We start from the raw sequence: 16171 nt of genomic DNA on the forward strand, positions 1-16171 counted from the left end.
GGGCAAAAAACGGTGAAAGCTAACGTACGAAATCAGAGGGCAGCACACGATGCGATCGCACGACCCTGCCCGTGAGCAATCTCCCAACTCATCTCTGTCCAAAAAGATACAATACAATACAGTTCATGCTGCCCTGCTCAGTAGAATTCTATGGGTGTCTGGATTTATCGCTCGTGTTTTTCAAGTCGAGCTCATTAGAAGTTTTTTCTAATATTTGAAAAAGTGCAGTTGAACTAGTAATTAAAAGTTTGACTCAATTCTCTATTCAGTTTAGCGCAATGGATAAACGCGCGGCGAGGTATTTGGAATATAATGACATGTCGACATGAAACTAACCTCAATTTCTGAAATTTAGAGAAATTAAAGAAACTCTCGACATGTCGGAAACCGCTAATAATTCAGAAGAGGGCAAGGAGGAGGCAGTCCAATTGCCCTCTGAAGAAGATACGCAATTTTTACGAGACTACGTAAAAGAGGCGGAACAACGGTTGGCGGCGAAGGAAGAAATTCGCACGGCCAATTTGAATGTTACGCGCCCACCAGACTCGTACTTTAGTAAACTTGATTCCAGTTTAAAGAGGAACACCACTTTTGTTAAAAAGCTTAAAAACTTCAGTGCCACCCAATTGGACACGCTTCTTAAAGATATGGCAAATTTAAACTTGACCAAATATGTAAGCGAAGTTGCAACAGCCTTAGTCGATGCCAAACTTAAAATGAACGATGTTTCTCCTGCGATAAAGGCATGCAGTTTCTTACACCAGACATACGCCGATTTCTCAACGCATTTCTTTGAAAACTGGCAGCGAGTACTGTCTTTGAAAGTTGGAGAAAAGATTGCAAATCCTAGTAAATTACGAGTAGATCTCAGGTTTTATGCAGAACTTGTAAATGCAGGTATCTTTACACATAAACAGGGTTTACCACTGCTCGGTTCAGCTCTCACTGTTTTAATTAACATGGACAAGGAAGAACATAACAATGCAAGTATTATCTTGAGTTTTTGTCGCCATTGTGGAGAAGACTACGCAGGACTAGTTCCTAAAAGGGTCAGAGAATTGGCAACGAAATTAAATGTTGCTGTCCCGAAAAGTAAGTTGCTTTCTCCGGATAAGCAACACAATGTTAAATTACTTTTGAGAGACTATTATAATTCATTGTGTAAACATTTACTGAAAGAACACAAGGAGTTACAGGCTTTTGAGAAACAGAATCGTAAGATATTACAAACCAGAGGTGAATTAAATTCTGAGAGGAAAGAGAAATTGGAGGCCTTACAGTTGTCATATGAGCGATTGTTGACTAGTGTTCAAAACTTTTCGGAAACCTTAGATGAGCTTATGCCAGAACTTCCTGTAGATGCCGAAGTAAAGGCAGAAACCGAAGAATCGTCAAAGAGAATCAGCGAAGGAGAAGAAAATAGCAGTTTGGAGGATATGTGGGGTGACGAAGAAACTAGAAGATTTTATGAAGTGTTACCTGACTTGACCGTCTTCCTTCCTGGTTCTTATTTGAAAGAAGTTCCAAAACCTGATCTGCCAATAACAGAAGAAGCTTTAGATGAAGAAATTACATTCGACGAACTCGAAGACATAGAAAAGGTTGATGAACCAGAACCAGATGTTGAAGAGCCACATGTTTCCAATATAAGTAACAAAATATTATTGGATGCTTTTCTTACTCATTTGCCAAATTGTGTCAATCGAGAAATGATAGACAATGCTGCCGTCGACTTCCTGATCAATCTTAACACAAAACATAATAAAAAGAAATTGATTAAAGCATTGTTTGGGGTATCAAGGATTCGCTTAGACTTACTGCCATTTTATTCACGTCTTGCAGCAATCTTATACCCTGTTATGCCAGATGTTGCAAATGATCTGTGTCTTATGTTAAAACATGACTTTAAATATCATGTTCGCAAAAAAGACCAAATCAATATAGAATCAAAGGTCAAAGTTGTAAGATACATTGGTGAACTCGTTAAATTTAAATTGTACTCTAAAATCGAAGCTTTGTACTGCTTAAAAGTACTCCTTCACGATTTTACACATCATCATATAGAAATGGCGTGCAATTTGTTGGAAACTTGTGGAAGGTTTCTTTTTTGCTCGCCTGACTCACACCGAAGAACTAAAGTGTATTTGGAGCAAATGATGCGAAAGAAAGCAGTAACTGCTCTTGATTCACGTTATGTCACAATAATTGAAAATGCATACTATTTTGTGAACCCACCGGAATCAACAGGAGGAATCACAAGAAAAGAAAGACCACCTATGCACGAGTTTATAAGAAAATTATTGTATCAAGATTTGTCTAAAACAAACACAGATAAAGTGTTGAAGTGGATGCGCAAATTAGACTGGGAGGATGAAAATGTTTCCACTTATGCCATAAAGTGTTTGACTGCTGCATACAACGTGAAGTACCTGAATATTAGATGTGTTGGAAGTTTACTCGCAGGTCTTGTTGCTCATTATGAAGCCATAGGACCATATGTAGTGGACGGAGTTCTTGAAGATATCAGACTATGCATGGAAATCAATTTGCCCAAATACAATCAAAGGAGAATAGCTATGGTTAAATACTTAGGTGAATTATATAACTATCGCATGGTAGAAAGTGGTGACATATTTAGAACTTTGTACCTCTTGATTACTTTTGGTGTAAGCATGGATTATTCGGCTCCATCGTTACTGGATCCTCCCGATCATCTGTTCCGAATTAGATTGGTCTGTACACTCTTGGAGACGTGTGGGCAATACTTCAGTGGTGGATCCAGCAAAAAGAAATTAGATTACTTTCTTATATTCTTTCAGAATTACTATTGGTTTAAATACAACGATCCTATTTGGACTACCGAAAATCCTTTCCCTGTTGGAATCGATTACATGTACCGTGACATATTAGCGATGCTGCGACCAAAAATGCAACTATTTCAAAGTTATAAAGAAGCACAGTGTGCAATCGATGAGTTAAGAAACACCTTATATCCTACTTTATCAAATGTTTCTAAAGAAGAAGGCGCGGAACGTATCGAAGGAGAATCTGATATGGGTACCATACCAGAGATGGATGAAGAGCCTAGTGTGACTCCAGGTAACGGCAGTGGTGATGCAAAAGGAATGGCTGAATTGCACTTTGAAGAATCTGAGGATTACTCTGAAGCTCAATCAGAAGAGGAATGGACAATGGATGGTGAAAGAGATGACAACGCAGGGACTCAGGAAAATACTCAGGGAGATCAGAGTCTCTCGGAAGGTTGCAATGAAGGTGTAATAATGGATGCTTGTGAATTAAATGCTGCTTTGCCATCTGGTCCCAAACGAGTAAATTGTCCAGAGGACGATGACTTCCTTTCTGCACTTGATAAAATGGTGTCCGACAACATTCAAGACAGAATGAGAGATTCCGTAAAGTCTCAGCAAGTGGACATATCAGTACCGTTACATGTAAAAAGTACAAAGAAGACTTACGAACAGTTGCAAGAAGGACCCTCTGATAATACTACAGTAGATTTTGTACTCATGGTAAGAAAAGGTAACAAGCAACAATACAAGAATCTGGCTGTACCAGTATCTTCGGAGTTGGCCATGAACTTGCGAAACCGCGAACAAGAGCAGAAAGAAGAAAAGGAAAGAGTTAAACGATTGACGCTGAATATTACCGAGAGACAAGAAGAAGAAGATTATCAAGAAACAATAAATCAAGGTACAAGACTAGTAACTGTCAATTTGAACAGAGAACGGAGACAGAAATACAATCATCCTAGAGGAGCACCAGATGCAGATCTGATTTTTGGTTCGAAGAAGATTCGATAAAGGCACATATTTCAATGACGTACAAGTGTCTGGAGTTCTGTACATAAGAAGATTCATCAGGTCATCAGATCATATATATATAACGAAGATATATTTTGAAAAACTATTTAAGTTTACATTTTTAATTGTCATTATTTGAGTAAATGTTAATACCAGTTGTAATTTTACTGAAATTTTAACGAATTATCGCAGAAACCTTTCCACGTTTTCTTTCATGTTCAAATACATACATTTGATAATATTGCTGTGAATTTTTGCTATATGACGATACATAAAGTGGTTTGCAGTGTAGTAAACTGAACACAATTTTAATTAGAGAATGCAAGTTCGATAAATTGTCACACGAAACTTTCAATATTTCATCCATAGTTGCAGTATACTATTATATAATCCTCTGTGAGCTACTTTAACAAAATAAATTGGTAGCAGCAGATTTATAAAATGTCACTCGATCGTTTATCCTTTCTTAAAATGTTTTAATATTTATGTAAACTGCCCCGTTTAATTTGTGTATTTTTCATTCAATATTTTCTACATTTTCATTAATATTACTGCTCCTTTTAAATATTTCAGTTACTTTGAAGAAAATAATCATGAATGAAATGGAATGTTTTATTTTGTACCGTTGTTCTTGCAGGAATAATGCATAGCTGTATAGCTATTACTGCTTTCTTTTAGCATAATAGTACAATATCCTGTTATGTTCTAGACACACTAGTAAAAATTACTACATTACGAATAAAAGTTATCTTAACAATGCAACATATTAGTTTCAAGTACATATAGTATTTAAAATACCTTTAAAAGTTACATTGCAGATATTTTTTTAATAAACATTTCTAGTTGGCTGCAGAATAAATTTGTTAATCTTTAAACAAATATTTTTGTTAAACGAGATATTATGACCACTTAGTTAATTTGATTCATAAATTTGATCAATACTGTATCTTTAGAATTCCATACTGATGACTGTTTTTGACAGTATATTTAACGGTAATAATAGGTGTAAGTACACTTACTCTAATGCTTCAAAATATGATAAGCGAAAAGTTATTGAACTAAAAGTAGCCTATTTAACTCAAAAACGCTTATAATTGGCTATATTTAATTCAATTATGAAAATATGGGCCATGTAATATTCGTTTCGATAAGTGCCCATATTTAAACATGAAGTTGTAAATCGTTACAGTAACTAGACTGTATATAATAGAATGTTGCACTTTTATGCAAGGACTTGCATTTGGAATATAAATTGTGACATAAAAACATGCATTTCACGTTTGACGCGAAAATAGGTAATTTCTTTGTAACAATACTGAGTACAAATAAAACACAAATACTTTATGAAATTGTTTTTCAATGACAACATTAATTATTATAATCCTATTGTACACTGGAAACAAACAAGATACTTTCACAAGCGTCAACATTTATATATGATTTAAAAATTATTTTACAATATTCTAAAAATTAGAATACTTAAAAATGATCAGTATAAAAAAAATGTCAATTTCTAACTATTTATTTTGTCTAAGAAATTATTATCATGTACAAAATGAATATAAATAAAGTTTAGTGCTCCAAGGTTTATAAAACCTCCATTATGTTATAATAGTAAGAGGGTGTATCTATTCGAATACGCGAATGTAGTAACAGAGGTTAACAAAACTAAAAGACACAAGCATATAAGTCGTGTTGAATTATGTCATGGTATCTTACGGATCTTCTTCCGCATCTTCAAATTGTCCTGTTTCTACATCCATCGCTTCATCTGTTTCGGTACCATTGTGGCGCATTTGTTCTAAAAAATAAAATAAAATGAAAAACATTATATTTACTATTCTTATTATTAAAAGTATTAGTACAAACGAGTATAAATGTAATTACCAGATGGTAGTATGTAAGGAGCATCGCCAGCACCTACTTCAAAATATTCAAAGTCATCTTCTTCTTCTGCATCTTCATAAATGTCCTCTTCCGCTATTAGGATGAACCAGATCATATTTAGTAAATCAATAACGTAATCTTAAGAACAGTATATCATATTGCAACAATATTCCTATGTCCATTGATTAAGCTTGATAAGAAACACAAACTTATTAGTATATATGTTAAGTAATTAAAATACCATCCGAGAAACTGTCTTGTGGGTCAGGATGAAGTGCTTGGCAGTCAATCATAGCTTGAAACATTGCCTCCAAGTTATTTATATTATCGGGGGCAAACCTCATTTCAGTCATTGGAGAATCAGAATCCTCTTCTTCATCTGGTGGACTGTTGTTTTCAGATGATGTCACATCTATGAATATAACGTAATATGCAACACCTTATTGCTTAGAACGTATACATATAGTACAAATATTTTACGTATTAATAACAATTTAAAGAAAGAATATTAATTCTTATAATGCGATTTAAATAAAAACCAAATTCGCCTGAGATTCCATTGATGTAAATCTATACAGTGAGGATAAAACTATTCAACTCATTGTAAAAAGAAATGATCATGTATAACTTTTTTGTGCCTTTAGTAGGAAATTTGTAAGTAATATTTTACTATTACAAAAATATCTTTGATTCAGCATGACCATTAATCATAACTATTTACCTGGCAGATCAACCTTGGTATCAAGCATGATATACAGACACTGTCGTGAATGTACTTGTTCATCTCGCGAGACTGCATGGATCGAGATATGAGGATATTCCAATGAAAATCCCTGCTGATTATTAGTATCAATCCACGACAATGAACTATAAAAAAACAGGTAACGATCACTTCTACCTTACGACTTATTCCTTTTCATGGTAATATAATATTTACATCAGTGATAAGTACAATATTTCACATTAACTCTTAACAAAATTTATAATAAACTATAGAAAACAAACCTTTCTGCTATATATATAGTGCCCTTTCCCACTTCCCTATCGTTAACGTACAATGTTGTATCAGGTTCCTCATGACGAATACCTTCCTGAGGTGCCAGGAAATTACTCAGAACTACCATATTTGTCCTGTAATGTGAAGTGCCATTAGGTGAAAAAATAAAATAATCATATTCTGTAACACAAATGTACCGTTCTACTTTATTATCATGACAGTATAAAATATTTTTTACTTTTTGAATGAAAATGATATAACAATTACTTGTTTAAAAATATTAATATCCATGACGCTACTATATTCACATTTACTTTAAATCATTCGCAGGTTTGTAACAATTATTAGTTAGTAAATACCTGAAAATCGAAATCGGTTGGAAAAGCAAAATTTCTTCTGGTTGCTGAACGACAATTATTTAGAGCTTAATATTTCAGCTTATGGATGCAAGTTCAGGATTTGTTTTCTGTCACAAATAGAGAGAATCATCTTCTTCGACAAGTCTACTTGAAGATTGTTACAGAGGGATACCGAACTTAATGGGAATATGCGAAACACAATTGATGCAGCAATATCTCCAATACTATGGATACAAAACACACGAATGTCGGTAATCGGCAACACCACCTATGAACACCACACAGCCGAATTACCTTACAAGATCATAAACATAAAAATACATAGATAAATAACTGCTCTTTCACGTCAAACATGTATATAGTTACAGAATGCGTTGGGAGATTGCTCACGGGCTAGGTCGCGCGATCGCATTCAGTCGGGCTCTTGGTGGAGAATGCGGGTGGCTCATGCACTTGCCACCTGATATCCCCAGTGGTGACCCAACTCAGGGATCCTCCTCATCTCTGAATTGGGCCGCCACTGGGGAGTATCAGGTGGCAAGTGCACGATCGCACGACCCTGCCCGTGAGCAATCTCCCAACTCATCTCTGCGATAACAAACATCCTATAACATCTTTTAACATCTTTTACCAACAAGTCCGGTAAGCTCTGCGGCGATGCACTACCATGATGACGTGAAAAAAAAATGGACCCTGTTAAGTAATCCACCTAAATCTGGAAAAGGGGCAAAACAGAACATTGAACATTTGAATTGTGGGTATATGGTTTCTTTTAGGAATTGATCAATGTTTTTAAGGGTTTTTTTCGTCGTTAGTGAAGACCAGTGTAGTTATGTCAGTTTCCAGGTAGTGGAACGTCAAATTTTCCGAGTTTTCAATTTGATAGGTTTTCCGCGTTGTCTGAGATTCACGAAATTGCGTTCTCCATGTTGTTCCATTACCGATAGCGCTGCCACCAGCAGAGAAAATTTCAAACAACGTTCTGTATCCTTTTTTTTTACGGACACGAGCTTCCGTAAGAGACCCTGTGCAGTTCGTCCCACCTCTTGGTCTCTAGTTTCCATGCACGCGAGTTTCACGCAGTTTCACGTGATGAAATAATATTCTTGCTCTACGAATTATTATTGTGAATTAAGCGACAGTTAATGTGAGTGCAGTGTCAATCGCCATTTTCATCTAATATGCAATTTTTAGACGTGTCTCTGTTAGTATTTTCAAGGTATTCTCTAGTGTAGCATGATTTCGATCCGGTAACCTAACCTAATGATACATTCCGTACTCGGTTATGTTTGTAATACTTGGTTACAATTACAACTGAAAGCATGAACGGAAGTTTAAGAACTCATTATATTTAAAAATATAATATGTTTGTTTTAATATGTCTGTTCTCTCTTCATTCAGGTAATTGTGAAATAGGAAATTTGTTTGTTTTCAGAGAATTACTGCAAAATTCAAAGCAAGAGGTAGAAGTGGTTTTTTTGAAGAAACATGTGATGCAAGCTCTTAAACAATTATTTGGAGAAGAAGGATCTAACTGTAAAGTTGATATATTAAAGTATAATGCTTTAGATCGTAGATTTATTTTACGCTGTGAGTCAAACCGTTACGTGCACTTAAGAGCTGCATTAACTCTTGCTAATACCTACGCCGACGTGCCCTGCAGATATACCGTACATAAAGCATCTCCAAATTTGCTTTCACTTAGTGCAAACAGCAGAACCTATATTCATCAGTCTATTGAATAACAGGTATTTACTTGAGCATTTGAATGAATTGGCACATTCTTTTTTTTAGAGCTTATCGATTTGGAAAATAAATTTGCATGTTATTGCATATTGTAATTTGTACGTTAACTCAATCATGGCAATATAAATTAATTTCTGATGCTTATATCTGCAGTTAGCTGTCTAATATACAGATTCAATATGCCAATCGTACGAAAGGAGGGTAAAGATACAATCATTTTTGCATCTAAAGAAGATCATGCTACACCAAGCAAAATTGATCTTCCTGAACCAGAACCCAGTCCTGGATTGCTATTACCAAATGGAGAAATAAATTGGAACTGCCCTTGCTTAGGTGGAATGGCAACAGGACCATGTGGATTAGAATTCCGTGAAGCATTTTCTTGTTATCATTACTCTACTAGCGAGCCAAAAGGATCCGAGTGCTATGAAGCATTTAAAACAATGCAGGAATGCATGTCTGCATATCCAGCTTTATATGGAAGCAAGGAAGCAGATATAGACGATTTTGATGATGATGATGATTCTCGTTCAATTGCAAGAGATAATGAAGATCACTCTAAGAAAAACAATGAACGTATAACTAACGATACTAAAGAAGTATCAAAACGTGATATGAAAGACTTGCAACAAGGCAAATCGGTCGCATCAAGCTCCAGACAAGAAGTAGGAAATATTAAAAATGCATTAAGTAGTTAAAACCGAATGATCGGTTATTAGTGTTATTGTCAGTTGATGCTCTCATAACGATTGCACTATTTTATTTGTCCTGTAAAAAATAAACTCTATGTACTTGCCATACTTTACGTAAATTTCTAATTCCAGAAATCCCTGTTTAATTTCTTGTCTTTAACATTTTCATTTATTTTCAGTTCAGTATTTCATTTGGATTTAAAAACTGGTGTTCATTTATGCAAGCTGACTATAGAGATTTAGTTTATACCAGTCACTTGGTATGCATATTAAAAATGTACGCATACCGACACTGCTCGCTTTTGATGGTAACGGAAAAACACTCGTGGCGCCCTCTTTGACTTTACCTTTCACATACCTTATTTATTTTATTCGCAAATGTTATTACATACAGGCAAATACAGGCAAAACTACAACGTGGGTGCTCGAGAGTTGAGTTATATTTAATATACAATTAGTATACGTACGTAGAGTAATATACAATTTTCATAAGCCACGGAAATTAATAAAAAAATAATGAATGTTTGTCATTTCATTGTTACTTCATCGTGCAACATTTACGAATATACCACGGGGCGCCGAAATTTTAAAAGCGGAACAGCGCAATAAAAGAACCAGTTGAAAGGCAATTAAAAAATGCGATCGTTGTCGAAGCACGTGGCACAAAAGTCAACATGGCCCAACATGTCACATCGAAAGGTTCGGTGAATCGTGGTGCTTCAGAAGTGGCTGACTATAATATCAGAAAAGGAGTTGGAAACTTCACTTTTCATAACGGAGATAAATATCAAGGGGAGTACCGAGTGTACAAGGATAAGCAATATATTGTTAAACAAGGCACGGGTCTAATTGTCTTTTTGTAATAATCCCTCTCTTAATGCCTCTTTTATCTACTATTTATGATTAAGAAAATGTCCTTCAACTCAGAATATGGAGTCTACACTACTGAAAACTTCGAAACGTACACAGCGAAGTGGAACAACGATAAAATTCAATCTGACCTATGTATACGGTAATATTAAATCGTATTTCAAAACCGTGTCATGTATCGTACAGGGAAATAATAAATCCATATATCTTGTCTGGAGTCAAGACATAATTCTCGAGAGTTTCTAATTCATCCTTGCTCTTGACAGTTACAACAATGATGCAGAATATAGAGGGAGCTTAGACGCAACCAGTGGAATGGGCGGACATGGAATTTACACATTTCCCGACGGTTCTTCCATGGAAGCATTATGGATCCAAAATCAGCCAGCCAAGGATGTAACATACAGGGAACCTCGTGGATTCATCTGGAAGGGTCAAATACTTCCTGAGATAAATGTGAGTCCTTAAAATTATTATTCAACGGCATTATAACATTTAGCTGAATTAATAGCAGACACTATTACATTGTTAGGAAATTCATTTCATTGCTGGAAATCATTTCTGGGATGCCGTTTATGTTCCACCACCACAACCAAGCAAGAATGAAGACAATTTAGGAATAACACCATCGTCAGAACCTTTTGAATCAGCCTCAACGTTACGTAGCAAACGAAATCGTCGGTCTAGGAACAAATTGCTGTCTTGAATATAAATAACGGGATAAGAATCTAGAATATTGGGTTTAAAAAAAACAAAAGTCTTTTATTTACGTTCGCGTGAAAACCATAGGATCAAGAATGTCAGCTCTTCCTGTAAAATAATTTACGTTAATTCATATTGACAATGGTTGCTATTCGGCACCTGGACTCTTGAACCTTTGATTTCAGCTGTACTTCTATATAATTGCAATCAGCTGGAACAAAGTTTAACAAAACTCTCGGACGGGATACAGTCAATATTAAATTAAACCTAGGTAACAAACGGAAAGATCGATTTCTTCTTTGATAAATGAATAAAACGAGTCATGATATTGAATCTCAACGGTCGGCGTTAGTAAAGAATTTTTATAATGGTCACTACGGCAGCCAGAAGAACGATGACACTGAACACAATGATAATGATGCTGCAGATAACAATCATGATGGCGACAACGATAGTTACGAACGTATTGTAATGTTAATGATCGTATTGGAATTAATAATTCTACTCGAAATAACAGCGTTACAGTAATATCACAGCGTAGATTTCTCGTCTGCAGGCTCCTCCTTTATTGTGTGGCTGCAATCCATCAGGGCAGGATTTGCCACCGCAATAATATTATCTCCACGGGATGCGATTACCTGTAACAAGATAATCACCTAATTAAACCTAAACTCTCGCACACATGTCCAAAAAAAAAACTATAAATAACCGTGTGAAACTGGTAATGCAGTAAAAAATATTATTTTAATAGTCAAGGGTCAGGACCTTCAGGTTGAAGTCGCTTTCTTTATCCGTCACGTCGGCCTCTGCTTCGTTCGTGTCCTGCAACAAATTATATTAAAGATCATTTATAGTTAATAAAAAATGTCAATTGCTGTAGACGTTCATGCAGCATTCGGACGTAATAATAGAAGAAAAGTGACTCACGTGTAGAGACGACGATTCCTCGTTGGAGAACGAAAACTGGCTATCCGAGTCACTGATCTCCTCTACGCTCGTGCCAAACATACCGTTGTTACTCTTCCTGTGCCAAACTGGACTGAAATATTGCGAATATCTGAACATTATTGTATACTTGCGGGGACACCGAGGTGAAACGAGAGAGACGGACCTCGGTCTCGCTTTGAACTTGTCAGCTGGTCGTTATTACGAAGAATGACAAGTAACGTTCAAATCATTTTGATAAGGTAACGCTATTAGCAGTAAATATGATCAGCCGACAAAGAAAGGTCGATAAAACATAATCACCTCGACGAGCCATGCCTCCTGATACCGGAACTATTAACGTCTGCGCCGGAACAGCGAAGATCCAACTCGGCCTGGAAAAGGGAACTGCTACAGACAGTAGGATAAACAGAAATTGAAAAGCTCGCGAAAGAGCTAGAGTCATTTGACTCGAGGATCCACAACCAATCCCAAACGCAAACACGGTGCCTCCTGGCCGTAGACGCAAGGCATAAGGTCACGAGGTACGTGTTTTGCGATACTACCTACAAAGCCAGGGAATTTCGCATTCATAAACAAACCAAATTTAACCCAGCTAGATGTGAGAATACCTTGACGAAGATAAATGCATGCAAAATTAAGCGCTACAAAATTTTAAACGGAAGAATAATACTAATTTCCCGTTATAAGAAGAATCATGCAACAGTAACGATGTAGTACCAAAATTCATGGAAAAAAAATCCGCTATTTAGCGCAACGATCCATACTATAATTAAGTCAAAGACATTTCAGTCAAGTACTACCAATATCACACGATCATCCAGCTTCATGGACGAATCAAGAATCATCTCACGCCATCGCTTTCGCGGGTTCGGGGTCACGGGGCGAATTGGTAGCATTGATATACTTGACCTTTTTATACTCCAAGGTAGCGAGATTGTGAGTAGCGATTAATGGTGCTACGTGCTGCGAGTATGGTTAGTTAGCGTGGCCATGCTAATCTGGTAGGTCTGGTCCGGAGTTCGTGTATTTCTGTATTTTGGGTCGCGGTGAGCTAACCTGCGTCGCGTCCTCATCCTCGCCCTCACCCTTGAGGTCGAGATGTCGCCTCTTCGACCGTTCGGTCTCCGACTCGTCACCGTTCTCCCTAGTCCTCGTCATGGACAGGCTAAAACGTAACAAGATTCAATACATGATTTTTCCCTCCGTTTTCAGAAAACGCAAAACCCTCCGACCGAAGGAGCGAAAAAAGAACCTATGCGCGTCCTCGGGCACGAACGAGGGAGGAGCGAATCGAGGAATCCGCAGTCTACGCCGCTATGCGAAATAACTGCAACGCAGTCGAAGCCCTTAGGGGTAAGACTCACTACTGGCTCTTAGAGTAATGGTACCCGGAATCCCTGACGACTCGTCTCGCCAAGGGGAAGAGCTCGTCCCTCCTGGTGAGCAGGGCCGGCACGAATCTGCAGATCTGGGCCGCAGCCTCGTTCACCGACACCTCGTGCAACGTCAGCGGCTTCTCCGGTTTCCTTTTGCAGTCGAACCTCCCGTATATTGCGGCATACTTCCGGATTTCCTCCATCCTCCTAGGGTCGCTGTCAGGCATGGCCATCACCATCTTAAAGAAACGGAACGAGTTCCTCAACCGAACCGCCTTTCGACTCCGAGTATCCGATCGGAGCCCCGTAAAACATCGCAAAAGAGACTATTCCGTCATCAAAATACCGTCCATCTACCCACGGGAAAGAGGGAAAGCGCACCTCGAGATTCTTGCATATCTTCTTCTTCACGTTATGCGGCTTGGGGTCGAGGGGTCGTATCGTGGCGGCCAATCTCTCCGCAGCTTCGGCCAGCCGTTGCACCTGCGACTGCAGCAACGTTGGCGTGGGTTGCGTGGGGCTCGCAGGTGCTCCACCTGCGCTGGGGCTGGGCGTCGTTCCACTTCCGCAGGACGACTCGCACGTGCCAACCTGCTCGCCGAATCCTTCTCTTAATTCAATCGATTACATTTCTAGAAACATCCTAAAGACATTTCGGACTTAACCGTTCCTTCATAAAGAAGAATCGCTAATTTTTATTCCATTCATTTAGGGACTCGATGGATCGACGTCGGGTGTGCAGGAATTACCTGGAGTATCCCAGGGCTGTGCGAGGCCGCGTAAGGTGGAGGCGCGTTGGGGCTGGGGCTCTGCCTGAAGGTGGAAGAGGCCACGGGGGCAATAACGGGAGTAACAGGCACAACGGGACTGGCACTACGGCAGGGTAGAGGCGTCAGCGGAACGTGCGTTGCGACGTAGGGCGCCGGCGTCTGCGAGATTGCCTGGAAGCTTGAGTTCACTTGGGGCCTCGGGCTGACGCAGGGGAACCCCACGGTGGTGGTCTTACAGGTGGCACTGGGCGGCACGACCGGAGTCTGAAACAAGGCTGGAAAGCCCGGTAATTCGGAATGATTACACTTAAAAGTTATACTACGGAGGATTTGTCACGGCTCGATGCACAAAGTACGCCAGGTCGAGGTACCAGGATTTGTCAGCCACTCTTGAAGAGCTTTCTGAAGTCTCCTCACGTGAAGCGGCTTGCTGGCCATGCCGACCAAGGCCATGATCTCCAGAAACTCCTCCTCGCCGGCGTCGCAGAGCTGCTGCACGTCGTCACCACCTGGTTTCGGTAAATCATTAGTGAATTACCGTAGTCATTCATTTTTCAGACCATGATTGAGATCTAATCTTCAACTCACCCATTTCCAGAAGAGTGTCGTAGTACCCTAGAAGGGAGGCGCGTTGCATTACTCTGTAGAGCTGCAGCTCGGCCTCGTTCTGGGGGACCGACGTTTGCACCACTGAAAAATGACGACCGGAATAATTACACGTGACTCCTCGAGTGGACTTGAGGTGCGGCGATCATAATCCCAGTGTATCAATTTTATTAACCAGAAAAGTACAGAGAGGGCTCTGGAGCTGGAGTTCGTGCGGCGCATGGAGGGTACGACCGTGATTCTTGAGGCATTGGATGGATTTATTTATTCTTCGGGATTTATAGACCCATGAAAAAAAAATTAACAACTAGGGGGCACAGCCACCTGTATGCTCGAGACTTCGGCCTTAGACCGGAGGATGAGCGTCATTACGCTCCTTAAACGCAAGAACTCGAGTCTTTCTTGTAACAAGCGGGATTGCGACGTACTCGCGAGCTCATCTCACGTGCCACCGCAAAGGGGTCGCTAAACAATCGAGTATTTAATTCTCGTGTCGTATTGCAACGTAAGAAAGTACGCTTAAAGTAATCTTAACTCCCGCTAGGTAGGGGGATGATAAAATAAATTATCGAGTGATTTACCGCGGACGTTTCTTTCGGTCCCCCTCGGGGCACTTTATTAAAGTGCACTTGTTAAGAAGCCGGAGATCGGTTATCGATAGGAGGCAAAAACCGGGAATTCTTCCCAAAGAATATCTCACGTATTACCCTTTCTTGCTAGTTCCATACCTCGCCGTTGCAACATATCCCCACATTACCTTCCACACATCCGACTGTGCGGGGCATATCCCGCGTTTCTTCCTCGCGTCGCCGCTTCTTACCCCCCAGATGTTTTTTTTTTTCCACGAGTGTAACGGACTCGAAACGCGCGTCCCGCGAGCGGATTGCAGGTGAAATTTCGCGGGTAAAAAAGGGAATTACGATGCTGCGCGCGCGCACCATCCGCGGGAACGCAAGTGAGCGTAAAGTGGGGATGGCAGGTTTTTCGATCGAAGAGTCGCCGTTCGTTTCGCACACGTCGCTCAAAGTCGACATAAGACGCAGCAAAAATCCTACTTTTACGTGGGAAATCGTTCAGATGATATGAAAGGCGCTGAGAAATTTAATCGAGGTCGAGAAATTAAATTTCACCCATTCTCGTTTTGGTGGGAACGTAATTTTGAATATTCAAGTGGGAACATAAGCTGGCGCGTCCCGTTCCCGACATTTATATTTAAGTTCAAGTCTTTTACGGTCTATGTTGAGAATTATACGGACTGAAGCGTTCCATATGTCATTTCGGTAAAGTAATGATGAAGAGATCGACGTAAAACTGTCGAAATACCGTGAATTCATTATTCTAACGACTGTTTAGGACCAACGTCGCCATCTGTGACGTTTAGCTGCAACTAAATTTTT

The 16171-nt window shown here is 39.1% G+C and overlaps 5 protein-coding genes across 12 annotated transcripts; 3 read left to right on the top strand and 2 right to left on the bottom strand.

The window, feature by feature from the left end:
• Positions 1–146: 146 nt before the first annotated feature.
• Positions 147–5170, top strand: LOC105702788 (regulator of nonsense transcripts 2). The gene has a single exon (XM_012430626.1). It carries the CDS (start codon positions 378–380, stop codon positions 3819–3821), a length of 3444 nt encoding a protein of 1147 aa, XP_012286049.1. The 5' UTR covers positions 147–377; the 3' UTR covers positions 3822–5170.
• A 157-nt stretch (positions 5171–5327) lies between these two features.
• Positions 5328–7347, bottom strand: LOC105702789 (methylosome subunit pICln). The gene is made up of 6 exons (XM_012430627.2): positions 7065–7347; positions 6714–6839; positions 6430–6575; positions 5950–6120; positions 5709–5801; positions 5328–5622 (listed from the first exon to the last, which is right to left on the bottom strand). Exons 2-6 carry the CDS (start codon positions 6830–6832, stop codon positions 5537–5539), a joined length of 615 nt encoding a protein of 204 aa, XP_012286050.1. The 5' UTR covers positions 6833–6839; positions 7065–7347; the 3' UTR covers positions 5328–5536.
• A 183-nt stretch (positions 7348–7530) lies between these two features.
• Positions 7531–9997, top strand: LOC105702791 (mitochondrial intermembrane space import and assembly protein 40-B). Of its 6 annotated transcripts, none has more exons than XM_023434964.1 (5): positions 7531–7706; positions 8500–8812; positions 8964–9475; positions 9682–9810; positions 9897–9997. In XM_023434964.1, exons 3-5 carry the CDS (start codon positions 8990–8992, stop codon positions 9936–9938), a joined length of 657 nt encoding a protein of 218 aa, XP_023290732.1. In that variant the 5' UTR covers positions 7531–7706; positions 8500–8812; positions 8964–8989; the 3' UTR covers positions 9939–9997. The 6 variants fall into 6 exon arrangements, with proteins under 6 accessions (XP_023290732.1, XP_023290733.1, XP_012286054.1 ...); XM_023434965.1 differs by lacking the exon at positions 7531–7706 and adding an exon at positions 7759–7818; XM_012430631.2 differs by lacking the exon at positions 7531–7706 and adding an exon at positions 7899–8211.
• A 160-nt stretch (positions 9998–10157) lies between these two features.
• LOC111674443 lies at positions 10158–11110 on the top strand. The gene is given in 3 exon segments (XM_023434967.1): positions 10158–10514; positions 10639–10828; positions 10905–11110. Coding segments are annotated over 3 exon segments (702 nt in total). The 5' UTR covers positions 10158–10176; the 3' UTR covers positions 11079–11110.
• A 3-nt stretch (positions 11111–11113) lies between these two features.
• On the bottom strand, positions 11114–15863 carry LOC105702790 (NGFI-A-binding protein homolog). Of its 3 annotated transcripts, none has more exons than XM_012430630.1 (10): positions 14757–15863; positions 14540–14677; positions 14148–14443; positions 13780–13989; positions 13411–13637; positions 13079–13187; positions 12323–12393; positions 12002–12113; positions 11840–11896; positions 11114–11712 (listed from the first exon to the last, which is right to left on the bottom strand). In XM_012430630.1, exons 1-10 carry the CDS (start codon positions 14803–14805, stop codon positions 11605–11607), a joined length of 1377 nt encoding a protein of 458 aa, XP_012286053.1. In that variant the 5' UTR covers positions 14806–15863; the 3' UTR covers positions 11114–11604. The 3 variants fall into 3 exon arrangements, 2 of the variants coding, with proteins under 2 accessions (XP_012286053.1, XP_012286052.1); XM_012430629.1 differs by having other exon boundaries at positions 13387–13637; XR_001104313.1 differs by lacking the exon at positions 11114–11712 and having other exon boundaries at positions 12002–12108; positions 13387–13637.
• Between the last annotated feature and the right edge of the window lie 308 nt (positions 15864–16171).

Source organism: Orussus abietinus, unplaced genomic scaffold (genome assembly GCF_000612105.2).
Source record: "Orussus abietinus isolate OABI.00-Male unplaced genomic scaffold, Oabi_2.0 scaffold117, whole genome shotgun sequence".
Lineage (NCBI taxonomy): Eukaryota > Metazoa > Arthropoda > Insecta > Hymenoptera > Orussidae > Orussus > Orussus abietinus.

Bases quoted from the DNA above. Each gene is read 5' to 3' on its own strand.
- LOC105702789 (XM_012430627.2), bottom strand. From the start codon at position 6,832: ATGGTAGTTCTGAGTAATTTCCTGGCACCTCAGGAAGGTATTCGTCAT. The intron at 6,576-6,713 runs GTTTGTTTTCTA...GTTTTTTTATAG, and splicing joins ACTATATATATAGCAGAAAG to TTCATTGTCGTGGATTGATA. The intron at 5,623-5,708 runs GTAATTACATTT...TTTATTTTTTAG, and splicing joins TCCTTACATACTACCATCTG to AACAAATGCGCCACAATGGT.
- LOC105702791 (XM_023434964.1), top strand. From the start codon at position 8,990: ATGCCAATCGTACGAAAGGAGGGTAAAGATACAATCATTTTTGCATCT. The intron at 9,476-9,681 runs GTAGGAAATATT...ATTTATTTTCAG, and splicing joins CATCAAGCTCCAGACAAGAA to TTCAGTATTTCATTTGGATT. The intron at 9,811-9,896 runs GTAACGGAAAAA...TATTACATACAG, and splicing joins GACACTGCTCGCTTTTGATG to GCAAATACAGGCAAAACTAC.
- LOC105702790 (XM_012430629.1), bottom strand. From the start codon at position 14,805: ATGCAACGCGCCTCCCTTCTAGGGTACTACGACACTCTTCTGGAAATG. The intron at 13,638-13,779 runs GTGCGCTTTCCC...CGTTTCTTTAAG, and splicing joins AGATATGCAAGAATCTCGAG to ATGGTGATGGCCATGCCTGA. The intron at 12,114-12,322 runs GTGATTATGTTT...GCAATATTTCAG, and splicing joins AGGAGGCATGGCTCGTCGAG to TCCAGTTTGGCACAGGAAGA.
- LOC105702788 (XM_012430626.1), top strand. From the start codon at position 378: ATGTCGGAAACCGCTAATAATTCAGAAGAGGGCAAGGAGGAGGCAGTC.